The sequence below is a fragment of the Cervus canadensis genome, chromosome 6, assembly GCF_019320065.1.
Source record: "Cervus canadensis isolate Bull #8, Minnesota chromosome 6, ASM1932006v1, whole genome shotgun sequence".
NCBI lineage: Eukaryota > Metazoa > Chordata > Mammalia > Artiodactyla > Cervidae > Cervus > Cervus canadensis.
Genome location: NC_057391.1, coordinates 23,232,094 through 23,254,587, shown reverse-complemented (window position 1 = coordinate 23,254,587; position 22,494 = coordinate 23,232,094). Strand labels below are relative to the sequence as shown.

Below are 22,494 nucleotides of genomic sequence, written 5' to 3'. Positions count from 1 at the left end.
AGAACATCTTGGTAGCTTCCAAATTTTGACAGTTATGAGTGAAACAGTTGTAAAATCCACGTTCATGTTTCTGTATGGACATAAGTTTTAAACCTGAAGGCTTTTTAAAACCACAGATGCCTGCGTCCCACCCCAGAGACTCCCTTTCAATTAATTGGAGGTGGAGTTGAGGCAGTGTTAAGATTAAAGATTGCACCAGATGATTCTAATAACCAGCTAGGACTGGAAATCGCTGACACAGAGTCTAGTGAACCCAAATCCTCCCCCAGTGCCTTTCAAATAATAAAGAAAACATGGTCTCTTAGGTTCAGAAATAATGATCTTCCTTTGTGTCCCCGTCCATATCCACAGAGGGGAAAGGTCCTTAACTCTTTCCATTCACAGATGGTATTTTAGTACTGTCTTCTTTCTCCAGAGCTTCCATTAAAGAGAATATACAGCTGATTCGACTTAAGAAGCTCTTACATGAAAGGAATACCTCTTTGGCAGTGACAAAGGCACAATTAACAGAAGTTCAGGCTGTGAGTTGCCATCTTCAGCTGTGTTTTTTTTGGGGGGTGAAATCAATTAGTTAAGAAAATTGTGCTATTTTCTCCATTTTACACATGGGAGACCAGAAAGGAAAGAAACTGAGTTGCTTGTCAAAAGTCACAAATCTACAGGTGATGTTCAAATCCAAGCCTAACAACTCAAGCCCTGCCCACAAAGGTGGAATTGAGTGGGGGCAACTTGTGTCAGATTAAGTTCCAAGCCAGAGACCACAACCAGAGTTTAACTAAACTTAGGAAGCCAAGAGTAGTCATAGGGGAGAGGAAGGAAACCAGGTTACTGAGCACTTTCTACGTGATGGACTCTGTCCCAGGTGCTTAGAGTCATCTAAGCCAGACAACAACTGTCAAGGAAAGTTTAACAGGTAACACTGAACAGGTGAGGGAACTGAGTCACAGAGAAGTTAAATAACTTGCTCAAGTTATAAAAATAGTAAGAGGAAGAGCAGAATTTGGGTCCAGGTTTATCTGGAATCAAGGCTCACACTCTTCTCACTACCATGCAATGAAAACTCATATCTGAATGGTAGAAATAGGGCATCAAGAGTCTAAATAATAAATGGGCACCATTCTTTTACTGAATAAACATTTATTGACTACCAGGAACTGTGCAAAGCACTGGATACAAAGGTTAAAAAGATAATACAGCTCCTGCCTTCAAAGAACTTGTAAAAGTGAGAAGACATGATGTAGACAAGTACAACTATCCCCAAGCAGGGTATGGGGGGAAAACAAAAGAGAGGGTCGTTGGATCCACCAAAGGATGGGCTGCAGGATCCGAAGAGGATTCATAAGGGATTCTACTCCTGAGCTGAACACTGACAGTTTAGCATGTGTTAATGAGTGTGCAAGAGAAAGAGAAGGGCTTTCCAAGGGTAGAGGGGTGTAGACCAAGGCACAGAGGTGAGAAACATCAGGGAGCAGGTCATGGAGCTCTTAGCAGGAATTTAGACTTTATCCTATAGACAGTGGAGAGCTGCAGAAAGGTTTTAAGCAAGTTGATCATCAGTTTTTTCCCCAAAGAGATCACTTTGCCTTTCTTTAAATGTCCAAAATATTTTGAAATACATTTTAATAAAGAAATGATACTTTCAAAAAACTATTATAAAGTACTAATAATGATTAATTCTGAGTAGTGGGATTATAGATGACTGTTATTATAGTACTTATACTTTTCTGAAATTTTGAACTTCTCAAAAATGACAAAACTACTGGGAAAGATGACCTGGGAGCAGGGTGAATGATAGGTTGGCTGGTATAAGACTGAAGTCAAAGAAATCAGCAAAAAGATAAGTGCAGTGATCCAGGGGATTCAGGATGAGGGTCCCAACCAAGGCAGTGAAAGAGGCTCACAGAGAAAGGACTATGTTAGAGGTCCAGAACTAGAAGAATAGACTTTATCACCAAAGTAGAGTGGTGAGGGAAAAGGAGAAATAAGAGAGAACTCCTGCATCTCTAGCTTGGATGATTAAATGATGGTGGTGCCTTTCAGTGAGATTAGCTACAGTTGGTTCTGCCCTTGGTACATCTGTTTTGATGAGGACTAAAGGCATCTTTGGGGCTTACCTGATGGCTCAGTGGTAAAGAATCTGCCTGTAATGCAGAAGGCCCAGGTTTGATCCCTGGGTCAGGAAGATTCCCTGGAGGGCATGGCAACCCACTATAGTACTCTTGCCTAGAGAATCCCATACACAGAGGAGTCTGGCAGGCTGCAGTCCTTAGGGTCTCACAGAGCTGGACACAACAGAAGCAACTTAGCACAAAGGTATCTTTACAAGGTCAACCTCCAAAACTGTATTTTGTAAGAACTGTGCATGTGCCTGTGTTCTTTTGAGTTGAATAATTTTGGTAACACTGAAAGGATGGGAAATCTGGGAAGGAAGATATTTTAAAATCATATGCATAAATAGCTATATTTGTGGAATTATATATTTAATAAACCCATCCATTTCTCCATTGCACTGAAGGAAAAAAGGCAAAAAGCCTTTCTAAATTGAATGTCCTTACCCATATTAGTGGTAGTGTAAAGATGACCTAAAGTAGTGAATCATTTTTTTAAATGTAGGTTTTACAGTTTGTTTTTTAAAGAAGTTTTCATTTCTAGTCATACTTTCTTACACATATACTAAGATAAGTTTTCATCCTCTTAATCTCTTAGCAGTGACATGTGGTCAGCAGTGCAGACTCTGGAGTCAGGCTGAGGTATAGCTCTCCCTCAGTCTCTTGAAAGCTGTGTGATTCTAGACAAGTGACTTAGCTCTCTGAACTTTGGGTTTCTCATTTTTAAAGTTTAGATAACAGTACCTCTCAGATTTGCTGTAAATATCAAATGACATAATATATGTGAAAGAATTATGATGATCATAATATAAGAGATAATGAAACACACGGTAACATGTAACAGTAATTACTCCACCAATAATAGTAGCTGTTGCTGTGAGTTTGGTTACTATTGTTATTTCTGTTTCCAAAACTGTAAAGAGACCTTTCTGAAGCATGATGAGTAAAGAGATAGCACCTAGTTTGAAAATAAAAATACTTTTTCTTGGAAAATCCCCCAAGTGCAATGCAAATTTGCATAACTGACCCTTGTAAAGAAATGGCATGATCTATTATATTCACAGACTGCCTAGCTAGCTAAAATCAGGGGAAGGGAGCAGCAGTTAGTAAACAGGCACACAGATTGACTTGATTTATGGGAAATGTTCATAATATCTTTTAAAATAAATATTTAAACATTTGTATTACAGAGATAAAACATCAAAATAAATATCAACTTGGTATACAATAGAATAATATCTATTTCTTTCTTTCAGGCATATGAAACTCTGCTCCATAAGGTACTTAATAAAGATTCCTTAAATCTCTGTTTCCTGGTAATCAGAGGAATGAAACCCAAATGAATCTTCATCTTCAAGTAACATAACACCAGAATTTAGCCAACTAAATCAAACATGTAATTTTTATTAAGACAAATGGTACTGTGCCTATTATCAGAATATACATATTGCATTGTTTTCACAAAAATTAAAATATAAGGTCTGAGTTGAGAAATATTTGAAACAGTATTTTTCAGCCTATTGCTACAGAGAATTTTAGCATTTGCTCAAAAATTCCCAGGAGTAGTCCTCTAGCATGCGTGAGGTGGTGAGATATAGCAAAATTGTGAACCTTCTCTGGTGTTATTAAATATTGGTACCTCTGTGAGTGGGGTACAGGTGAAGCTAGGTAAATGTCTGTGAGTCACTAAGGTCGAGTTCCTTGCATGATCAGCCACAGCTGTTCCTTACCAGAAGAATCCATCAGAAAAATGCACTTAACTTCTAGAGTTAACATGTCACTTTGCTAGGTGCACAAAAGGAAATATGTCATCATAAAAAGCATTTAAGTATCTTAGAAGATAAAAGCAATTGAGAAAGGTGGCATTTTACTTAGAATTAGGGTTGAGTTTGAACTTCGGGAAAATCAAGGCTCCAGTGATGAATTAGTTTCCCAGAGTGGAAAATCCTCACCAACACGGAAATGATACTCTCTGAGAAATGCTAGGGTGAAAAACAAGGTTATTTTATAGTGCAAAGGCACCATGCTTTAAATCAAAGCCCTTCTTTGAGACATCTATTAGGGAATGCTGATGCTGGGGTTGTTGGTTTCTTGAGACCCCTCCTGCTGAGTGTTATAAGCTTTCCCAGAGCAACTTTTCTTTTGCCCCAGAATCAGGGAATCCTGGGCGCAGCCCACGATGCCCTCCTCAGCCAAGTGAATGAGCTCAGGGCAGAGCTCCAGGAGGAGAGCAAGAAGGCCATGAGCTGGAAGAGCCAAGTGGAAGATGTGTCCATCCTGCAGATAACCCTGAAGGAGGTAAATAACAGTAATGCAAAGATACCATCAATTGTATGTTACATCCCAATTTCAGAGATGTTAAAAAATGTATCTCAGCAAAAATATGGGTATTTTTATTTTTTTCAAATGAGAAAAATGAGGTTCCAGGTGATTGAATAATTTGCTCAAGATTATGGTATTGTAATGGTGTAAAACTAGAAAAAACTGGCATTTATATTTACATCTGGCTTCCCTGGTGGCTTAGTGGTAAAGAGTCCACCTGCCAATGCAAGAGACACAGATTTGATCCCTGGGTTGGAAAGATCCTCTGGAGAAGGAAATGGCAACCCACTCCTATTTTTCTGCCTGGGAAATCTTATGGACAGAGGAACCTGGCAGGCTACAGTCTGTGGAGTCACGAAAGAGACGAACACGACTTCGCGACTAAAGAGCTATTCTCCAAAGTCTTTTCTCTGTTATAACGTTCTGCTGTTTCCCTAACAGTAGAAGCCCAGACATCATGAAAATTTAATTCGATAGTAAGCCTCCCTTCTCATTCCCTGCCACAAGCAAATATCTCTTTATTTATCAGGGTTCTTATCCTGCCCTTCCCCAAGAGCTCACAGTACAGTGTTTGTTTTCGAAGCCCCATATGCACAGGTTTCCAGTGACTCAGAAGGCTCTACGCCTTTTCTCTTTAAGAAAGGATTAAAAATACACTCCTGCTGTGCCCCGCTTCCTCCTGCCTGTGTTTATGTGGATCTCTAATCCCCAGAACCACTGTTGAGATGGATAATACTGTCTTGTAAACCCCTGGGTAACTGTCAAGTCATGATGCAGGCTCAGGTTTTGTATAAAATGCAAAAGAAGTGTTTTTATTAATAATAAAAAAAAAACTTAATTCAGAGAATCCTCATTAATTCCAGTAACAATTTCTATCCCACCTTAAATTGCTTCAGATCTTTCTAGTTGAATGGATCTTCATAGACAGGGAGATGAACATTGAAAATCTCCCACACGAGTCCCACCCTGCAACAGAAAAGGGAGAACTTGTGCAAGGCAATGGATTTTAAAATGTTATCTCAAGCATTCTATTATCATTCTTAGTTTCAGGAGAGAGTTGAAGATTTGGAAAAAGAACGAAAATTGCTGAATGACAATTATGACAAACTCTTAGAAAAGTAAGTACCAAAAAAAAAAAAGAAAAGTAAGTACCGGGAATTCCCTGGTGGTCCAGTGGTTGAGACTTTGCCTTCCAATGCAGGGGGTACGGGTTCAATCCCTGATTGGGGAACTAAGATCACACACACTTCTTGGCCAAGAAACCAAAACATAAAGTAGGACAATATCATAGCAAATTCAATAAAAACAAATTTAAAAAAAAAAAAAAGAAAAGTAAGTACCAAGTTTAGATCTCAGAACATTGTTATAAAAGACAGTTATAGAAAAGTGCAACCTGAATTTAAACAATAAGAATAATTCCTAGTCTTGATAAGGAAGGACACAGGGAAACTGGTACTCAACACAGAATATAAACTGACAGACTCTTTTAGGAAGAGAATTTGACCTTATCTATCAAAACGTTAAAGGTACATCTCTCTTGTGCCAGATAACCCATTTTTTGGAAACAAAAACTAAAGAAATCTTCTTGTGTATGTGCAAAGATACCTCTGTAGTAAGAATGTTAAATATTCCTGCATTGTTATTTTAATCTGTAAAAGTAAAAAAAAAAAAAATGGAAACAATCAAAATTTCCTCTGATAGGGACTGACTACATACATCATGTTGCACCACACACTGAAATAGTATAAAGTTATTAGACCTATATGCCTAAGATATACTGTTAAAAGAAAATACAAATTGCAAAATAACATGTTGTGACTTAAATTATGTCATGTGTGTGGATCCACAAACTTTTAATGAGATGAAAGGACTGAAATAGGGCTTTTATTCTGTATATCTCTGTATCATTTTAATTTTTCACAACAAATATATATTCATGTATTTTGAAATTAAAAATACTGTAAGTTTTAAAAAATTAAAGATGCCTTCTGACTAACTTAAGGACAGCAGGGTGTAGATTGGAGAGGTTACATGGGAGCATCCTGGGAAGAACTGACACTCTTCAATTCAGTGAAATAAGATAGTGTCAGCCTTACCCACTTTGAAGACTCCCTATGACAAACATTACTGTTGGCCTCTTCCCTTCATTGTTCATAACATTATCTTCTCAGATCATCATGTAATGTATGGGCAGAAAGTGCCAAGAAATCTCAGTACTAGCTTAAACAAGTTGTTTTTAGACCACATTTATTAAAATGATAAATAGGAAAAAGACATAAGTAGAAATAATTGCTTGATTACCAGTGCCAACTTCACTTGTATAAATAATCAGGAACTGTGTGTTTCACACTGAAGATGAGTCTGCCCTGTCATGTAGACGTAGTGGTGTTCAGGATGCAGTCACTGAGAGTTTAGTTCCTGCCCTACAGTAGTAATTTACAATCTTAATTCAAAGGTGAGCATTGTCTAAACGAGCCACTGGTGAAGGTAGACAGAGGAGTAAGGGAAAAAGGAAATATTCTGTTCCTTATTTCTAATCTAGCAGGCCTGAGAATGACTCGGTACACAGTTCCTTGCCTAAAGCAAGCCTTCATGCTGGAGAAGCTCCCTGGGAAATAGATAAGACTTGGGTTGTTTGCCCAGGGGGTTATTTGAGACTTAAACAAAAGTGATACTGAGCAACTCAGTAGGACCCAAAAGTTCCAAGGCAGTTGGTAAACGACAGTTACAGAGAAAGCAGGAGCAGAAAAAAACATGTGGGGAAATGAATGATGAACTAGGCCCAGGAGATGCTGAAACTGTGTAATAAAGACGTCCTATCACCCAACTTTGAGTGTCCATCTGACAACTCTCCTCTCCCTCCTTACTTGCTGCCCATTTTCAGCATGTTGGATAGCAGCAATCAGCCTCAGTGGAGCCATGAGCTTGGAGAGCAGCTACAGCAGAAAGTCTCTCAGTTGCAGGATCAACTGGATGTTGAGATGAAAGAGAAGAGAGAAATCTTACTTCAGCTCTCACAAGAGAAAGGTAGGTCTCTCTCAAATGAGGCATCCTCTACATCTGATAGGGGAGAAAGGAGCTTGGGCCAGCGTTTCTCCAACCCCATCTCTTGATCTTATTTGTGTGTGGGGCGGGGTACTGGATAACTAGACTAAGGACATTGGCAGTCAGATCAGATTCACAATCAAGAAAGCATGACACCTACCTCACACGTATACTTTTCCCTACATGATGACTTTCCATGTGAGAGAACGCCACTTCTTAATTTGTAATGTTTTTAACTATTTATTGAAAGTGTTGAAAATGAATTTTTCTGCCTTCTCATCAGTCGTTTTAGGATGGTTGGAAAGTATTTTGTTCTCTTTCTTTATCATCTGATATCTGAAATTGAGAAGCAGATTATTGCTCTTCATTACCACTGGCATTTACCCTGTCTTAATTCTTGGATCACAGTAGTTATTCTGAATTTTTTTTTTAACTGAATATTTTTAAATACTGTCAAAGAGACCTTTGTCTCCTTTCTTTTTGCTGGCCTGGACCTTGATATTTAGTCTTATCAAATTTATATTTCATCATATTCTAGTATATTCTCATGACAGAGTGGAGGAAAAGAAATATGACATCAAGAAAAACAGAGGCAGGAACCATAAAAGAATAAAGCTTAGGAGCACATGCTAAGAAGCCTTGTAGTATGTATGAAGTACAAGTGAGGTCTTGTGGGTAATCTAATCTAACCTCCTCTCTAATGCCTGATAATGAAATGATCACTTTAAATGTGATCCTTCCCTGAAACACACATAGAAATGTCCAAATGCCCAGAGTGGGTGTGGAGGTGGGTGTCACAGGGAGCCAGTAGCATAGAAGTCAGACCGAGTTGGGGAAGGACTGGGGAGACACTGTCAAAAATTTTGGACTACCTAGTCAAGTGGCTCTGATTTTTGCTGTGGTGGTGTTAGTGCTCCCTTCTATACTACAGCTCTGCTGATGTTTTTTCTTGTTTTTGCAGTCCAAGTGTCAACTCAGGGTCAATAAGCTAGAACCCCTTTGTAGAAATCAGAGAAAATTACTTCTCTAAGGTCAAGTTTATAAAATGAATTAAACATTAGCGGGAAAGTGTACTTCACATTTGGGCCAACTTTAGCGTGGCTGTTGGTAACACAGAGTTTCAGCTTTCTGTATTTTTTTCCCTCAGCTCAAAACAAAGATCTGGAGCTTGAGCTCACCAACTTGCTTCAGAAGCATAGACAGGAAGTAGAGGATCTCCAAAATATAAGCACATTTTCCCAATCTCCTGACAGGCAATCTGCACCAGCCACTCACCCAGCTCTATTTCAAGAGACCACTCAGATAAAGGTAAGAGCATCTTTAATCAAGCAAGTCTTCTCTACAGAGGGATCCCTGGCAAATATCCGCTGAAAAGATGAAGGGACTAGAAAACTCACTGAATAACATTTTGTCCTGACTGAGGACACTGTTTGGAAGGGTATGAGAAGGTTGAGGGTAGAGACAGCCTCATGAACTGCACAGACTTTTCCCACACTGTACAGCTCATAAGCTTTAGAATCTTTTCCAGATGAGGACTTGCAATGATCTGCTGAAGAGCAAACATCCATTGGAGGTTGTATAACTTACTCACTACTTCTGTTGAACATGAGTAACTAGGGCAGAGAGCCTTGTGAAGTAACACAGGTTCTCTTCTACATTTTGAAATAGATTCTGCTGCTGGTACTTTATGATAACCAGCAGCTACTTTAGACAATAGTTATTACTATACTACCATATTTATACTCTGTTTTACCAATGCTTTTTCCCCTGTAGCCCTGTGAACCAAAAAGCCAGGAAGAAAAAAAACTGTCCCAGATGTTAAGTGAGTTGCAAGTATCGCATGCAGAGACCACATTGGAACTAGAAAAGACCAGAGACATGCTTATTCTGCAGCGCAAAATCAACGTGTGTTATCAGGTACAAGGAAAGATGGTGCAGGAAGGGGATGGATAAATGGGCACACAGGAACCACACACAAAACTGGGAATGAAGCAAGACCCGAGTTTCCAGGGCTGGTGCAAGGTGATATGCTGTCCTGTGCAAACACAAATGTGCTGTCTTTTGAACTTGAGGGCTCACACATGCCCATGGCACCTTGGCAATAGAAGCCAAAGGGGCCAGCTAATGAAAACGGCAAGTGGGAAGCTTCTGGGTTCAAATTTTGCCAGTCCCAGGAAAAATACTACCCCTTGGCACTAACAGCACAACTGGTCCTGGAGAGGTCTGTAAGGAACCCAAGTCTTTTTCTAGGGAATGAATCTGCCCTGCTTAGGAGGTAGTGGCGTCTCCTTTACCCACAAGTGCCACCTTTTTATCTGGGCCCATCAGTTCTGGGCCACTGAGCTAGTAAAGTTCAGACATTATTTCATTTCAGGAGGAACTGGAAGCAATGATGACAAAAGCCGATAATGAAAATAAAGATCACGAAGAAAAACTGGAGAGGTTGAATCAACTCCTAGACCTCAAGAACAAGCGTATCAATCAGCTGGAAGGTATTTTAAGAAGCCATGGCCTTCCAGTATCCGGCAAGTCTTAGTAGTTTGTTCACTTCATCTTAGGATCTGTCACACGGCTAAATGCCTTTGCCTCCCCTCTGCACCTGTCGAGAGGGCCCCCTCTGTGTCTTGGTATATGACATAGCCCTCCTGTTCTTTATCCTGTCATCTTTGTTATTTTAATACATGGCCAGCACCTTCTTTTCCTGCATCATATCAGAGTATTTTCTCTGATTTCTCTGGAGATTTTCAACAGGACCCAGAAATTGCTGAATCTACTCTGAAAATCAGAATGTATCACTGTTGGTCCTAAGGTGAGTGAGGGCCTTCTCTCAAGATTGTTTCTTGAAGTCAGGCCTAGATCACAGTGTTTGTGAGATAATAGAGCTTCATCACTCCTCTCTCATCATCTTTTTCTATGATTTCTCTCTGAAAGTTCCTAAATTCTTTGTTGCAGTTTTTGGATGTCTACAAAGCAGTGTAGGTAGCTGGACACTTAGGCAGATTTTATAATGTGATACTTTCTATGTTTAGTTCAATTTACTGGCAACCAGGATCTGGTCTCCAGCCTTACATGGTGAGAAAATTGGCTTTGTTATTACACTCAGTGGTGAGATACCCGACTCATATTAACCAAATGCACTAAAGACTGAGATTTATACCAGAATGTTAATTTGTTATTCTAGGATAGTGGCTCTTTCACGGCTGCCTTGAGAATATGCTCAGGGCAACTTTTTTCTGGGAAAGCAGAATCAATAAGGACACAGAGTGAGCATGAAACTAGAGTAAAGGGAGGTGGGTCATTCAGTATGATTTATGCACACCAGGGCAAGTCTGTTAAAAGGTCCCTGCCAAGTAACAAAGGAAATCCTTTGGACTGAAATTCTCCTTTCTTTCAGATTCAGGGCCTTTCTCCCAGGATAGTGCAGTGTAATACCCTTACCTACTTCTGAAGATTCACTTGCTTTAACTTATAGTTCCTTCATTACTGATAAGGCTGAAGAGTTTTACATTTATTTACCAGTTATTTGTATTACTTCTTTTGATACTTGCCTGTTCCTGCCCTTAACCCTTCTCTTAACAGTGTATTATTAATTTTTAGGAGCTCTTTATATGCTAGAATTATTAACTTTGTATCATGTAATGCAAATTTTTAATGTTTTCTTTAGTTATATTAATCTTATAAATTAAGAAACTGCTCACCAGTGCCTGTATTCCACTTCTTCTTGGGAGGAAGACATTCTGATGTACCCAAAATATCTTTCTTCTACTACTTTAACTCTTAAAATAGGACCTTTGTCATCAACACACTGTGACAACTCAGATACTCCAATTTGAAGCAGACTATATATCATCTCAGGTTGGTTGGATATGGGAGGTAACGCACAGATTTAGTGGACTGTCTTACATATCTTTATTTTATATGCCACTGCCAATATTTTAAACCTCTTTCTAGTAAGTGCCCTCCCTGATTTTTACTCTATTACTCTTTGATTTTAAGTGGATTTTTTGGCCTTAGAATGAAATCAAATTCTTAACAGAATGAAGAGTCTTGTGATTGATCTGACTGGAAAAGAGGAATCATATCTTAATGGAGCCCAGTGTAATGTAATAGACACTGACTGTAACTTGCTATTCTCTCCAGGGCCAATATCCCAAACTTTTGGGAATATCTGCATTTTGTGTTTCTTGTGCTTCTGTAATGAAATTATCAATTCATAGGATCCTGCTCTAAGCCAAAACAATGTTATCTATGAATGAAATTGTGCCTCCAGTGTTAGCAGTGTAACCTCCTGAGGTTAGCATTTACTTTCAAATTTACTTAAAATAGGCATCGGATTATTTGGCCATCAGAATCCAAAGCACCAGGTTGTCATTCTGTTGCTTTTCTTTAAAGTCACATGGTTTCCTGAAATAGTCACAACCTGGACTTCCACTGTGGTCTTTATTCTCGTCCTACCTTCCTTTGCCTTAAGGAAGAAACTTCCTGCCCTTTAATGGATAGGCAGTTTTCTTTCCCCTGTAGAACAGCTTAAAGACGTGGCTTATGGCACCCGACACTTGCCATTATGTCTGAAACCACTGCCAGCCCACGAAGATGAGGATGAAGTGGACATTTCTCCACGGCATCAGAGTGAGAACCTTTTTGAACTGCACATCCATCAGGCCTTTCTGACCTCTGCTGCCCTGGCTCAGGCTGGAGACACTCAACTTACCACTTTCTGCACCTATTCCTTCTATGACTTTGAAACCCACTGTACCCCACTAGTTGTGGGGCCACAGCCTCTCTATGACTTCACCTCCCAGTATGTGGTGGAGACAGACTCCCTCTTCTTGCACTACCTTCAAGGGGCTTCAGCCCAGCTTGAGCTACACCAGGCAATAGCCAGTGAGCACCACACCCTTGCAGTTGGATGGATTTGCTTTGACAGGGTTCTAGAAACTGTAGAGAGAGTCCACGGCTCCGCCACACTTACTGGTAAGTGCTGTTAACCTCCCGCAGTTCCCAGGATTAATGTGGCATTTCGCAAAGTGTATAGTTGATCTGCTGGTGGTTTCCCATTTTCTTCTCCCTTTATTCTTGATCCTTGCCACACTATCTGTATCCTCTATGCCTCTCATACTTTCTGCTACCCAGGAACTGGTGGAGAAGTCTTTGGGGTGCTAGAGTACTGGATGAGGCTGCGCTTCCCCATAAGATCCAGTCTACAAGCATACAATAAGCGAAAGAAAGCCCAGGCATACTTGGCAGCCAATGTGCTTGGAGCCTGGGAAGCCCAGAAGGATGAGGTGAGAAAAAGAATGAACCCATGCAGAGGACACTCAGTCAAACAGCTCTTGAGAACAGCTCAGTCTTCCACACTCGATAAGTACTTGTTGAATGTGAATGAAAGACAAAAGCTGTCACACCACAACTAGTCTAGATCCTTCCCTTGGTCAAGCTTGAGTTTGAAATGAAATCATGCCCTTGGAGCTAGCTATATCTCCTTTCTGTAAACAAAATGGCTTCTCTGTTCCACTCTCTTAAAATGAGGCCTGAGCGCCAGCATCTCCCCAAGAGAGTTATCTGCCAGAGCCAGTTTGAAGGCAGGTGAAAGGCAACTCTGTTTTCCCAATCAGAATTCGGCAGTTCTTTAGGTCATAGCTTTTCCTCATCAAGGGTTCTAGGCTTCACGTGCAATGCGTCTCTCAGTCTGCCCTTTTCCTCAATCCAAAACCAACATCTTTTCAGTCCAGATCGGGGACCTGGAAGAATCAGAATGAGCTGCGGGTGGAAATCATCCGATGCTGTGGCCTCCAGAGCCGATCGCTGGGAGCCCAACCCAGTCCTTACGTCATGTATCGCTTCTTTACCTTTTCTGACCACGACACGCCCATCATTCCGGCCAGTAACAATCCCTACTTCAGAGACCTGGCTCGGTTCCCAGTGCTTGTGAGTTCTGACCTGGATCAGTATCTGAGGCGGGAGGCCCTCTCTGTGTACGTTTTTGATGACGAAGACCCAGAGCCTGGCTCGTACCTTGGCCGAGGCCAAGTGCCCTTGCTTCCTCTTGCACAAAACAAATCCATTCAAGGTGGGAGTTCAAGATTATTACATCTTTATGCTCTCTGCCCAGTGTTGTCTCCCTGTCCTAATTCTAGTTTTCTTGCTTGGAATAGTCTCTCTTAGAACTCGCCGAAAGGATTTGAGAATACTGTGAAGAGCCGCAGAATAGAAGACTTAGAGCCTCACTAATCTATGGAAACACTGGCTTCTGCTGCTGCTCTTCAGCAACAGAAGGAAATTCCCGAGTGGGTAGACCCACCACTCTGCAGTCCATACCTCTGTGTCTGAACCAACATTTTCCATCTCTGTAGTGCTTTCCAGTATTTGTTTTTACTTAAGGCCTATTATTTCTTGGCACATGGCTAGATATCAGATTTTAAGTTGTGTCTGTAACATTTCACTGTAATTCTCTTGCTTCTTCTAAATATTAAATCCAAATGAGTTTTCCATGCTACACCATGACAAATTTCTTGGATTCTCCCCCAGCCCCAGTATGAAGCTGAACTTCATGCTACCTTATCCTACATTCATACCCAAGGTTGTGGAGGTTGTGCAAGAAGGACCAACTCTCTGATTGCAGTCTGTGCTCTCATTAGGAAGTGTGGATGGTTACAGCTAGTATTGACCATATTAATAAAGCTTTGTTCCTTGAAGTGTGTGAGGCCTCCCTTCTCCCAATACCATGAGTGCTTAAAAAGCACAAGAAAAGAAGCTGACTCTTCTGCTCACAACTCATCCTTTGCCAAAGAGAGGCAATGTGAGCCATCTGTTAAATTAATCAGTGTTACAAAGCAGAAGTCTGACATTCAGAAAAAAACCATTTTGCTTAAGTCTTCTTGGTTTTTGTTATTTCAGAAATAGGGGCCACGGGTGTCGATAATGGTTTTCTTAGTATGCCTAAGGTGTAGAAACTGTTTGGTAATAGTAGAATGTGCTCTTGTTTACTGGCTGGGTGACTGACGACAAGCAAGCTATATCTCTCCATACATCTTTGACTATCCCTTCCTGAACCTGGAGGTACCAATCTTCCCCAATAAATATTTTGAGTAGCAGAAGTAAATATTCTGAGTGATTATGGATATTCACTGATATTTTATGTTGCTTCTGAGTGTAATGTCATCATGGTTATTTGATTGATGTTAATTACAAACAAAATGTGAAATTTAAACTGGGAAAGTCATAGGTAAGGTTATGATAAACGCTCATGTGCCTACTTTCATGTGATCAGATTTTATTAATGTCTGTGTGTCTCTCAGGTAATTTTAACCTCACTAACCCTGTGGGGGAACCCAATGGATCTGTTCAGGTGCAACTGGATTGGGGGTCTTGCTACATACCCCCAGAGAGCTTCCCAAAGCCAGAAGCTCAGAGTGAGGAGAAGACCAGGGATGCTTTAGAGACATCAATAGAAGAGGAAGAGGCTTCCTTTCCTCCCCAGGTAGCAGATCTCCCCCCAATCCAGTGGGTAAAATTTGATTTGAGGAAGACAGTATTAAAACTGGGGTAAAAGAAATTCCTTCTGTGAATGCCATGCGTGTGTGCAAAGTCGCTTCAGTTGTATCTGACTCTTGGACTGTAGCCCTCCAGGCTCCTCTGACCATGGGATTCTCCAGGCAAGCATACTGAAGTGGGTTGCTGTGCCCTCCTCCAGGGGATCTTACTGACCCAGGGATTGAACCGGCGGTTCTTATGGCTCCTGCATTGGCAGGCGGGTTCTTTACCACTAGCACCACCTGAGAAGCCCTTAAATGTCATGTTCTGCAGATTTAATCTGCAGCATTCATAATGCCATAAGGCTATGGATGGAACAAAATCCTGGGTTCTACTGTAGGGAGGGAAGAGATGGCATATCTCCGCTCCATGGCAAGAGATAAGTGAAGTCTAATACTGGCTCACAAATCTCTTTCTTGATTATCATGGCTGTTAAACTCATCTTGTACATCTGTCTCTGATCCTTCTATTTAGGACCAGATGGTATCTATTGATATTCCCACTGAAGCTGGCCAGTATGAAGCTAAAAGAAAACCTCCTCAGATGGGAGAAAGGAAGGAAAGGGAACACCAGGTCGCAGGCTACTCAAGAAGAAAACATGGCAGAAAAACAGGCATCCAAGGAAAAAACAGAATGGAGTATCTTAGTCATAACCTCTTAAATGGAAATACACTACAGGTAAGGCCTTAGAAACCCTGAAGATCGAAAGTATGGGTCGTAGGGTCCCCAAATATATTATTCTCAGAGGTAGAAGCAGAAGCAGGCACACAAGATAAGTGATAATCACGGCTTTTTGTGGTGAGCATGTATTTCCACAAACATAAGTAGTTTAATAAACCTCTGGAGTGTTCAGTTCTTTTCAGTGTAATTTAATTTAACAGGTTATACACTCTGTAATTTATGCTTAGAGATATAATACCACAGTCCTAACTAGGTCACTTCAACTGTAACCAAAATAAATTAAAAAACAACTATTTATTAAACACCTATGTGTTTGATTCTACCTCTTCTTCATAGGAAACTGAATTAAAGTCACTATGTGGTCTGAAATATATATATACACGTACATATATGAGGTTCTAAATATATATTATATGACTGATTATATACACTTATTTATATTGTATTATAATTATGCAATATTAAACATTAGATTATTATAATTATACAGTATACTTATTTACAACTGTAATTGTATCTGAAGCAGGTGAAGTACATTGAATGGAAATTCTCAGGGCTTAAGATCTCCACAGATCATGTTTTAAAAAATCAGCAAAAGGAAGAGGAAATGACATCATCCGATTCAGCACAGATACTAAAGGAAACCCCACATCCTGTGAATGGTATTGTCTTTTTAAAATATGATTTTCCTTTGTAATCTATGGATTATTTTATAAAGCTGGTTATTTACTTTCTTCTTTCATCTTCATTGCTAAACTTTTCAGGATCAATTGCTTTGGAGACCCTAGGCTCAGTTTTATGTTACAAGTGTGCTGGTTAGGCCAACCAAGCTGTCACTCTCAAAGAAAGTAGCTGTCTATGTATTTAAAGCTAGCTAGCCAGTTTAACTGGCTTCCCAGTTGGCTCAGTGACAAAGAATCCACCTGCCAAGTAGGAAACGCGGGTACACTCCCTGGAGAAGGAAATGGTAACCCGCTCCAGTTTGCTTGCCTGGGAAATCCCATGGACTACAGTCCATGGGGTCACAAAAGAGTTGGACATAACTTAGAGACTAAACAACAACAGCAAGCCAGTTTAGCTAACTAGCAAGTATAAAACGTTAACTCACTCGAGTTTTGTAAATTATGGTTACAAAGAAATAGGAGAAGGGTGATCGGTTCATTTGTGATTTAAATCCAAATTTCTTTTAAAATAAAGCAAGGCTTTTAGGTTACACAGAAAAGAAGGTTATGATTTCAGGTTATAATTATGCAAACTAGGTAATTCAGACCAACTTTCCCATTGATGACACCTGAAAAGTCAAAGTTAATATATTTTTTTGGACTTCCCTGTTGGCCCAGTGATTAGGAATCTGCCTGCCAGTGCATGGGACATGGGTTCGATCCCTGTTTCAGGAAGATTCCACATGCTATGGGGCAACTAAGCCCATGTAGCACAACTGCTGAAGCCCGAGTACCCTCGAGCCCTTGCTCTGCAACAAGACAAGCCACCGCACTGAGAAGCCCATGCTCTCACATCTAGAGAACAGCCCCCACTCACCACAGCTAGAGAAAGCCCACATGCAGCAACGAAGATCCAGCAATCACCAAAAATAATACATATAAATAAATTTTTTAAAAACTTGAAAAGTTGAAGTTAATATATTTTTTTAAAAATTCAATGTTTCTTAAAAGCATTAAAGGGCCAATAGTTAGGGAAGAAGGAAACACTTAGCCTTGATCAGGGAGATGATTGTAGCTCAGAGAGGTGAACTGGAATTCATACTCCAGCCCTGAGACATTGCTGGTCTGGAGGAAGCAGTGGAGAGACGGAACTTTTGGTGGACTTTTGGGGTGGAGAAACAGGATATAGTCTGAATCTCGTTTCTGTGCAGCATAGGCAAGTGTCTCCTCAGAGCAGAATTCCCCACTCTGGTCTTGCACCCTGATGGCAGCACTTTCTGAGTCTTTTATCCTCTGAGAGGCAGGACTGTGCTTTGGGTACTTTCAGGCTAGAGAGGCAAGAGCTGACCTGAAGGCCACCAAACACTGGAGTTATCAGATACAACCTTCATAACAACTGTGCTTACTACCTTCATGAAGATGAATGCTGAACTTTAAAATTTTAGTAAGGAACTAGGACTGTGAAAATTGATATTTTAAACTTTAACAGTTTTAAAATAATTTCAAACTAATATAAGAGCTCCATGAATAAGACAAAAAAATTCACATAAATCTCTTTGTGCAAAGTCACCAACTTTTAACCCTTCTTCACATTTTGCTTTATCAATTTTTTCTTGGAGCAGTTTAGAATAATTTGCAAACATCATGTCTCTTTACTGCTATATATTTCAGCAGGATATTATATAACCACAGTACAGTGATCAAGTTTACAAGCTTGACATGGGTGTGTTATTACCCAATATCCAGTCCATTTGTCAGTTGTCTCAATAATATTCATTATAGCAGGCTGCCCCCCACTGCCCCCCTTTAATCTGGGATCTTACATTGCATTCAGTGATGTCCCCTTAGTCTCCCTTAATCTGAAACAACCTCTTTCCTTTGTCTTTCATGATACTGACATTTTTTAAGTGTATAGGTGAGCTGTTCTGTGGAATATGCCTTAATTTGGATTTGTCTGAAGTTCCTTTATTAGATTCAGGTTATGAATTTTTTTTTACAGGAATACCACAGAAGTGATATTCTATCTTTTTCCCTGCATCACATTAGAAGGTCCGTGATGTCAGTTTGTGCCATTATTGGTGATGTTAACTTTGATCACTTGGCTAAGGAAGCATTTTGCCACGTGTTCTCATCATGAAGTTATCATTTCCTCCTTGGTAGTTACTAAGTAATCCATGAGAAGGTATTTTGAGTCCATATTAATATTCATCAGATTTCACCTAATAATTTTGGCATTCATTTATGTGGATTTTTTTGCCTGAATCAAATTACAAGATGTTTGCAAAATATATTGCAAATTTGAAAATGAATCAATAGAAATGATAGAACTGCTAAATACAGAAATTTATGAGGAAAAGAGATGGGTTGAAAGCAGATTAGACAGAACTAAAATGAGAATTGAAAAAAAATAAATAAATAAAATGAGAATTGGTGAAAATATCCAGAATAAAATGAGAGATGACAAGATGGAAAATACTACAGAGGAGAAGAGAGAGAAAATGAGGTCTAAGCTGTACTTGGGTCTTCCCTGGGGGCTTAGTGGTAAAGAAGTCACCTATAAAGAAGGAGACGTGGATTAAATCCCTGGGTGGGGAAGATCCCCTGGAGGAGGGCACGGCAACCCACTCCAGTATTCTCGCCTGGCAAATCCCTGAAAGAAGAGCCTGGCAGGCTACAATCCATAGGGTTACAGAGAGACAGGCATGACTGAAGTGACTGAGCATGCACGCATGCAAGCTGTACTTAAATGGAAAAGAGAAAGAAGGGGGAACAAAGGCAATATAGTGGTGATGACTTGGAGTTTTCCAGAATTCATAAAAGGTATATTCAATGAAATGAAACTCAAGCAGGATAAGTAAAAATCAAAATCTAGACAGAGTAAGATTGTGGAAAATAAAATCAAAGAGAAAATACCAAAAGTATCCATTTAAAAGAAAAACAGTCATGGGTGCACTGTTAGTAAGAAGGACAATGACATCAAGAGTGACAACCATAGTCCCGCTTCTTATATTTCTCATAATATTTGCCTTTATATTTAGGTGCTCCTATTTGTATTTAGGTGCATAAAGTGAAAGGAAAGTGAGGTCTCTCAGTCGTGTCCAACTCTTTGCGACCCCATGGACTGTAGCCTACCAGGCTCCTCTGTCCATGGGATTTTCCAGGCAAGAGTACTAGAGTGGGTTGCCATTTCCTTCTCCAGGGGATCTTCCTGACCCAGGGATTGAACCCAGGTCTACCACATTGCAGGCAGACACTTTACCATCTGAGCCACATATCATTACAGTTGTTATATCTTCTTGGATTGATCACTTAATCATTATGTAGTTAATCTTTGTCTCTTGTAACAGTCCTTATTTTAAAATTTATTTTGTCTGATGTGAGTATTGCTACTCCAGCTTTCTTTTTTTTGTTTGTTTTACTATTTATTTATTTGGCTGCAGTGGATCTCAGTTGTAGCATGCAGGATCTTTAGTTGCAGCATGTGAACTCTTAGTTTCAACATGTAGGATTTAGGTCCCTGACTAGATGGAAGTCAGGCCTCTGCATTGGGAGCACAGAGTCTTAACCACTGGACCACCAGGGAAGTCCCAACTCCAGCTTTCATTTGATTTCCATTTCCATGGAATACCTTCTTCCATTCTGATGGAAAGACATTGGATGGAAAGACATTGGAATGAAAAGACATTCCATTCCAATCTGTATGTGTGTCTCTAGATCTGAAGTGGGTCTCTTGTAGGCAGCATATATATGGGTCTTATTTTTGTATACATTCAGTCTTTTGGTTGGAGCCTTTAATCTATTTACTTTTTAAGTAATTGATTTGTAGTTATTGCTATTTTGTTCATTATTTGGGGGTTGTTTTATAGCCTTTTTTTTTCTTTTTTTTTGTTCTCTTCTTCTGTGATTGAATTAATATATTTAGTGTTATGTTTGGATTTCTTTTTCTTTCTTGTGCTTCTATCTATTATAGATTTTTGATTTGTGGTTACAGTGAGGTTTTTGTATAGCAATATGTGTGTGTGTGTGTGTGTGTGTTATTGTTTTAAGTTGCTCATCTCTTAATTTCAAATGTATTTGTTCTCCTCTTACAATTACTGTTTTAGATACCACATTTTACATCAAATTGTTTTATATATCCCTTAACTGCTTCGTTGTTCAGTTGCTAAGTTGTATCTGACAGCCCCATGGACTGCAGCACACCAGGCTTCTCTGTCCTTCACTATCTCCTGGAGTTTGCTCAAACTCATGTCCATTGAGTTGGTGATGCCATTCAACCATCTCATCCTTGTTCACTCTCTTATCCTTCTGCCCTCAATCTTTCCCAGCATCGGGGTCTTTTCCAACGAATCTTGATTTCCTTTAGGTTTGGCTCATTTGATCTCCTTGCTGGGGCTCTGAGGAGTCTTCTCCAGCACCAGAGTTAGAAAGTACCAATTTTTCGGTGCTCAGCCTTCTTTATGGCCCAACTCTCACATCCATACATGACTACTGGGAAAATTATAGCTTTGATTAGACAGACCTTTGTTGGCAAAGTGATGTCTCTGCTTTTTAATATGCTGTCTAGGTTTGTCATAGGTTTTCTTCCAAGGAGCAAGTGTCTTTTAATTTCATGGCTGCAGTCACCATCTGCAATGATTTTGGAGGCCAAAAAAATAAAATCTGCCATTGTTTCTATTGCCATCTATTTGCCATGAAGTGATAGGGCCAGATGTCATGATCTTCATTTTTTGAATGTTGAGTTTTAAAACCAGCTTTTTCGCTCTCCTCTTTTACCTTCATCAGGAGAGTCTTTAGTTCCTCTTCACTTTCTGCCATTAGGGTGGTGTCATCTGTATATCTGAGGTTGTTGATATTTCTTGTGGCAGTTTTAATTCCAGCTTGTGATTCACGCAGCCTGGCATTGCGCATTATGTACTCTGAATATAAGTTAAATAAGCAGGGTGACAATATCAGTCTTGACGTATTCCTTTCCCAATTGTGGGTATATATGATTTTACTACTTCTGTCTTTTAACCTTCCTACTAGTTTTGTGTATGGATGATTTCCTAACTTTACTGTGTATGTTTTCCTTTACTGATGGATAATTTTCACGTTTCTAGTTGTGGTCTTTTCTTTTTCCCTTAGCGAAATTTCTTTAATCTTTCTTGTAAAGCTGGTTTGGTGGCACTGAACTCTTTTAGCTTTTGCTTATCTATGAAGCTTTTGATATTTCCATCAAATCTGAGTGAGAGCCTTGCTGGATAAAACATTCTTGGTTATATGTTTTTCTCGTTTGTCACTTTAAATATATCATGTCACTCTCTTCTGGCCTGCAGAGTTTCTGTTGAAAAGTCAGCTGATAGCCTTATGGAACTTCCTTGGTATGTTATTTGTTGCTTTTCCCTTGCTGTTTTTATATTCTCTCTTTATCTTAAAATTTTTCTCATTTTAATTACTGTCAATCTTGGTGTGTTTCTCTTTGGGTTCATCCTATGTAGAACTCTTTATGTTTCCTGATGTTGGGTGCCTATTTGCTTTCCCAAGCTAGGGAAATTTTCAGCTATTGTTATTTCAGATATGTTCTCTGCCCCTTTGTCAGGCTCTTCTTCTGAAAGTGAAAGTGAAAGTCCCTAACCCTATACAGTCCATGGAATTCTCCAGGCCAGAATACTGGAGTGGGTAGCCTTTCCCTTCTCCAGGGGATCTTCCCAACCCAGGGATCGAACTGAGGTCGCCCACTCTTCTTCTGGGACTCCTATAAGGCAAATATTAGTGTGCTTGGCGTTGTCCCAGAGGTCTCTATAAATGTTCTATTTCTTTTCAATGTTTTTTCTTGTTTCTGTTCAGTATTGGTGATTTCCACTACTGTAGCTCACTGATCCATTCCTAGATATCATTTAGTCTACTGTTTATCCTTCTAGTATATTTTTCATTTCAGTCATTGTAGTCTTCATCTCTGAGGGCTGGTTCTTTAGATAAATTCTCAGTCTACATTCATCCTTCTCCCAAGTTCTTTGATCATCTTTACAAGCACTACCTAGAATTTCTTTTCATGTAGATTGCTGATGTCCACTTCACTAACTACATCTCCTGGTTTTATCTTGTTCCTGTGTCTGAAACATGTTCCGCTGTTGCCTCATTTTGCCCATGTTGCTCTGTCTTGT

The 22,494-nt window shown here is 39.8% G+C and overlaps 1 protein-coding gene across 8 annotated transcripts in view; it reads left to right on the top strand.

Annotated features, from left to right (window-relative positions):
- RPGRIP1 (RPGR interacting protein 1) overlaps positions 1 to 22,494 on the top strand; it is a 46,233-nt gene that overhangs the window by 3,029 nt on the left and 20,710 nt on the right. For 4 of the 8 annotated variants that reach the window (XM_043471258.1, XM_043471263.1, XM_043471260.1 and 1 more), the window contains 14 exons: positions 416 to 521; positions 3,365 to 3,388; positions 4,260 to 4,406; positions 5,475 to 5,548; positions 7,315 to 7,457; positions 8,623 to 8,783; positions 9,249 to 9,392; positions 9,850 to 9,967; positions 11,997 to 12,449; positions 12,609 to 12,760; positions 13,203 to 13,545; positions 14,774 to 14,955; positions 15,483 to 15,686; positions 16,213 to 16,351. In XM_043471258.1, the coding sequence (XP_043327193.1) occupies positions 416 to 521; positions 3,365 to 3,388; positions 4,260 to 4,406; positions 5,475 to 5,548; positions 7,315 to 7,457; positions 8,623 to 8,783; positions 9,249 to 9,392; positions 9,850 to 9,967; positions 11,997 to 12,449; positions 12,609 to 12,760; positions 13,203 to 13,545; positions 14,774 to 14,955; positions 15,483 to 15,686; positions 16,213 to 16,351 (2,390 nt within the window). Of the gene's footprint in view, positions 1 to 415; positions 522 to 3,364; positions 3,389 to 4,259; positions 4,407 to 5,474; positions 5,549 to 7,065; positions 7,458 to 8,622; positions 8,784 to 9,248; positions 9,393 to 9,849; positions 10,001 to 11,996; positions 12,450 to 12,608; positions 12,761 to 13,202; positions 13,546 to 14,773; positions 14,956 to 15,482; positions 15,687 to 16,212; positions 16,352 to 22,494 lie in introns of those variants that run through there. The other 4 variants (XM_043471259.1, XM_043471264.1, XM_043471265.1 and 1 more) reach the window with 4 other exon arrangements.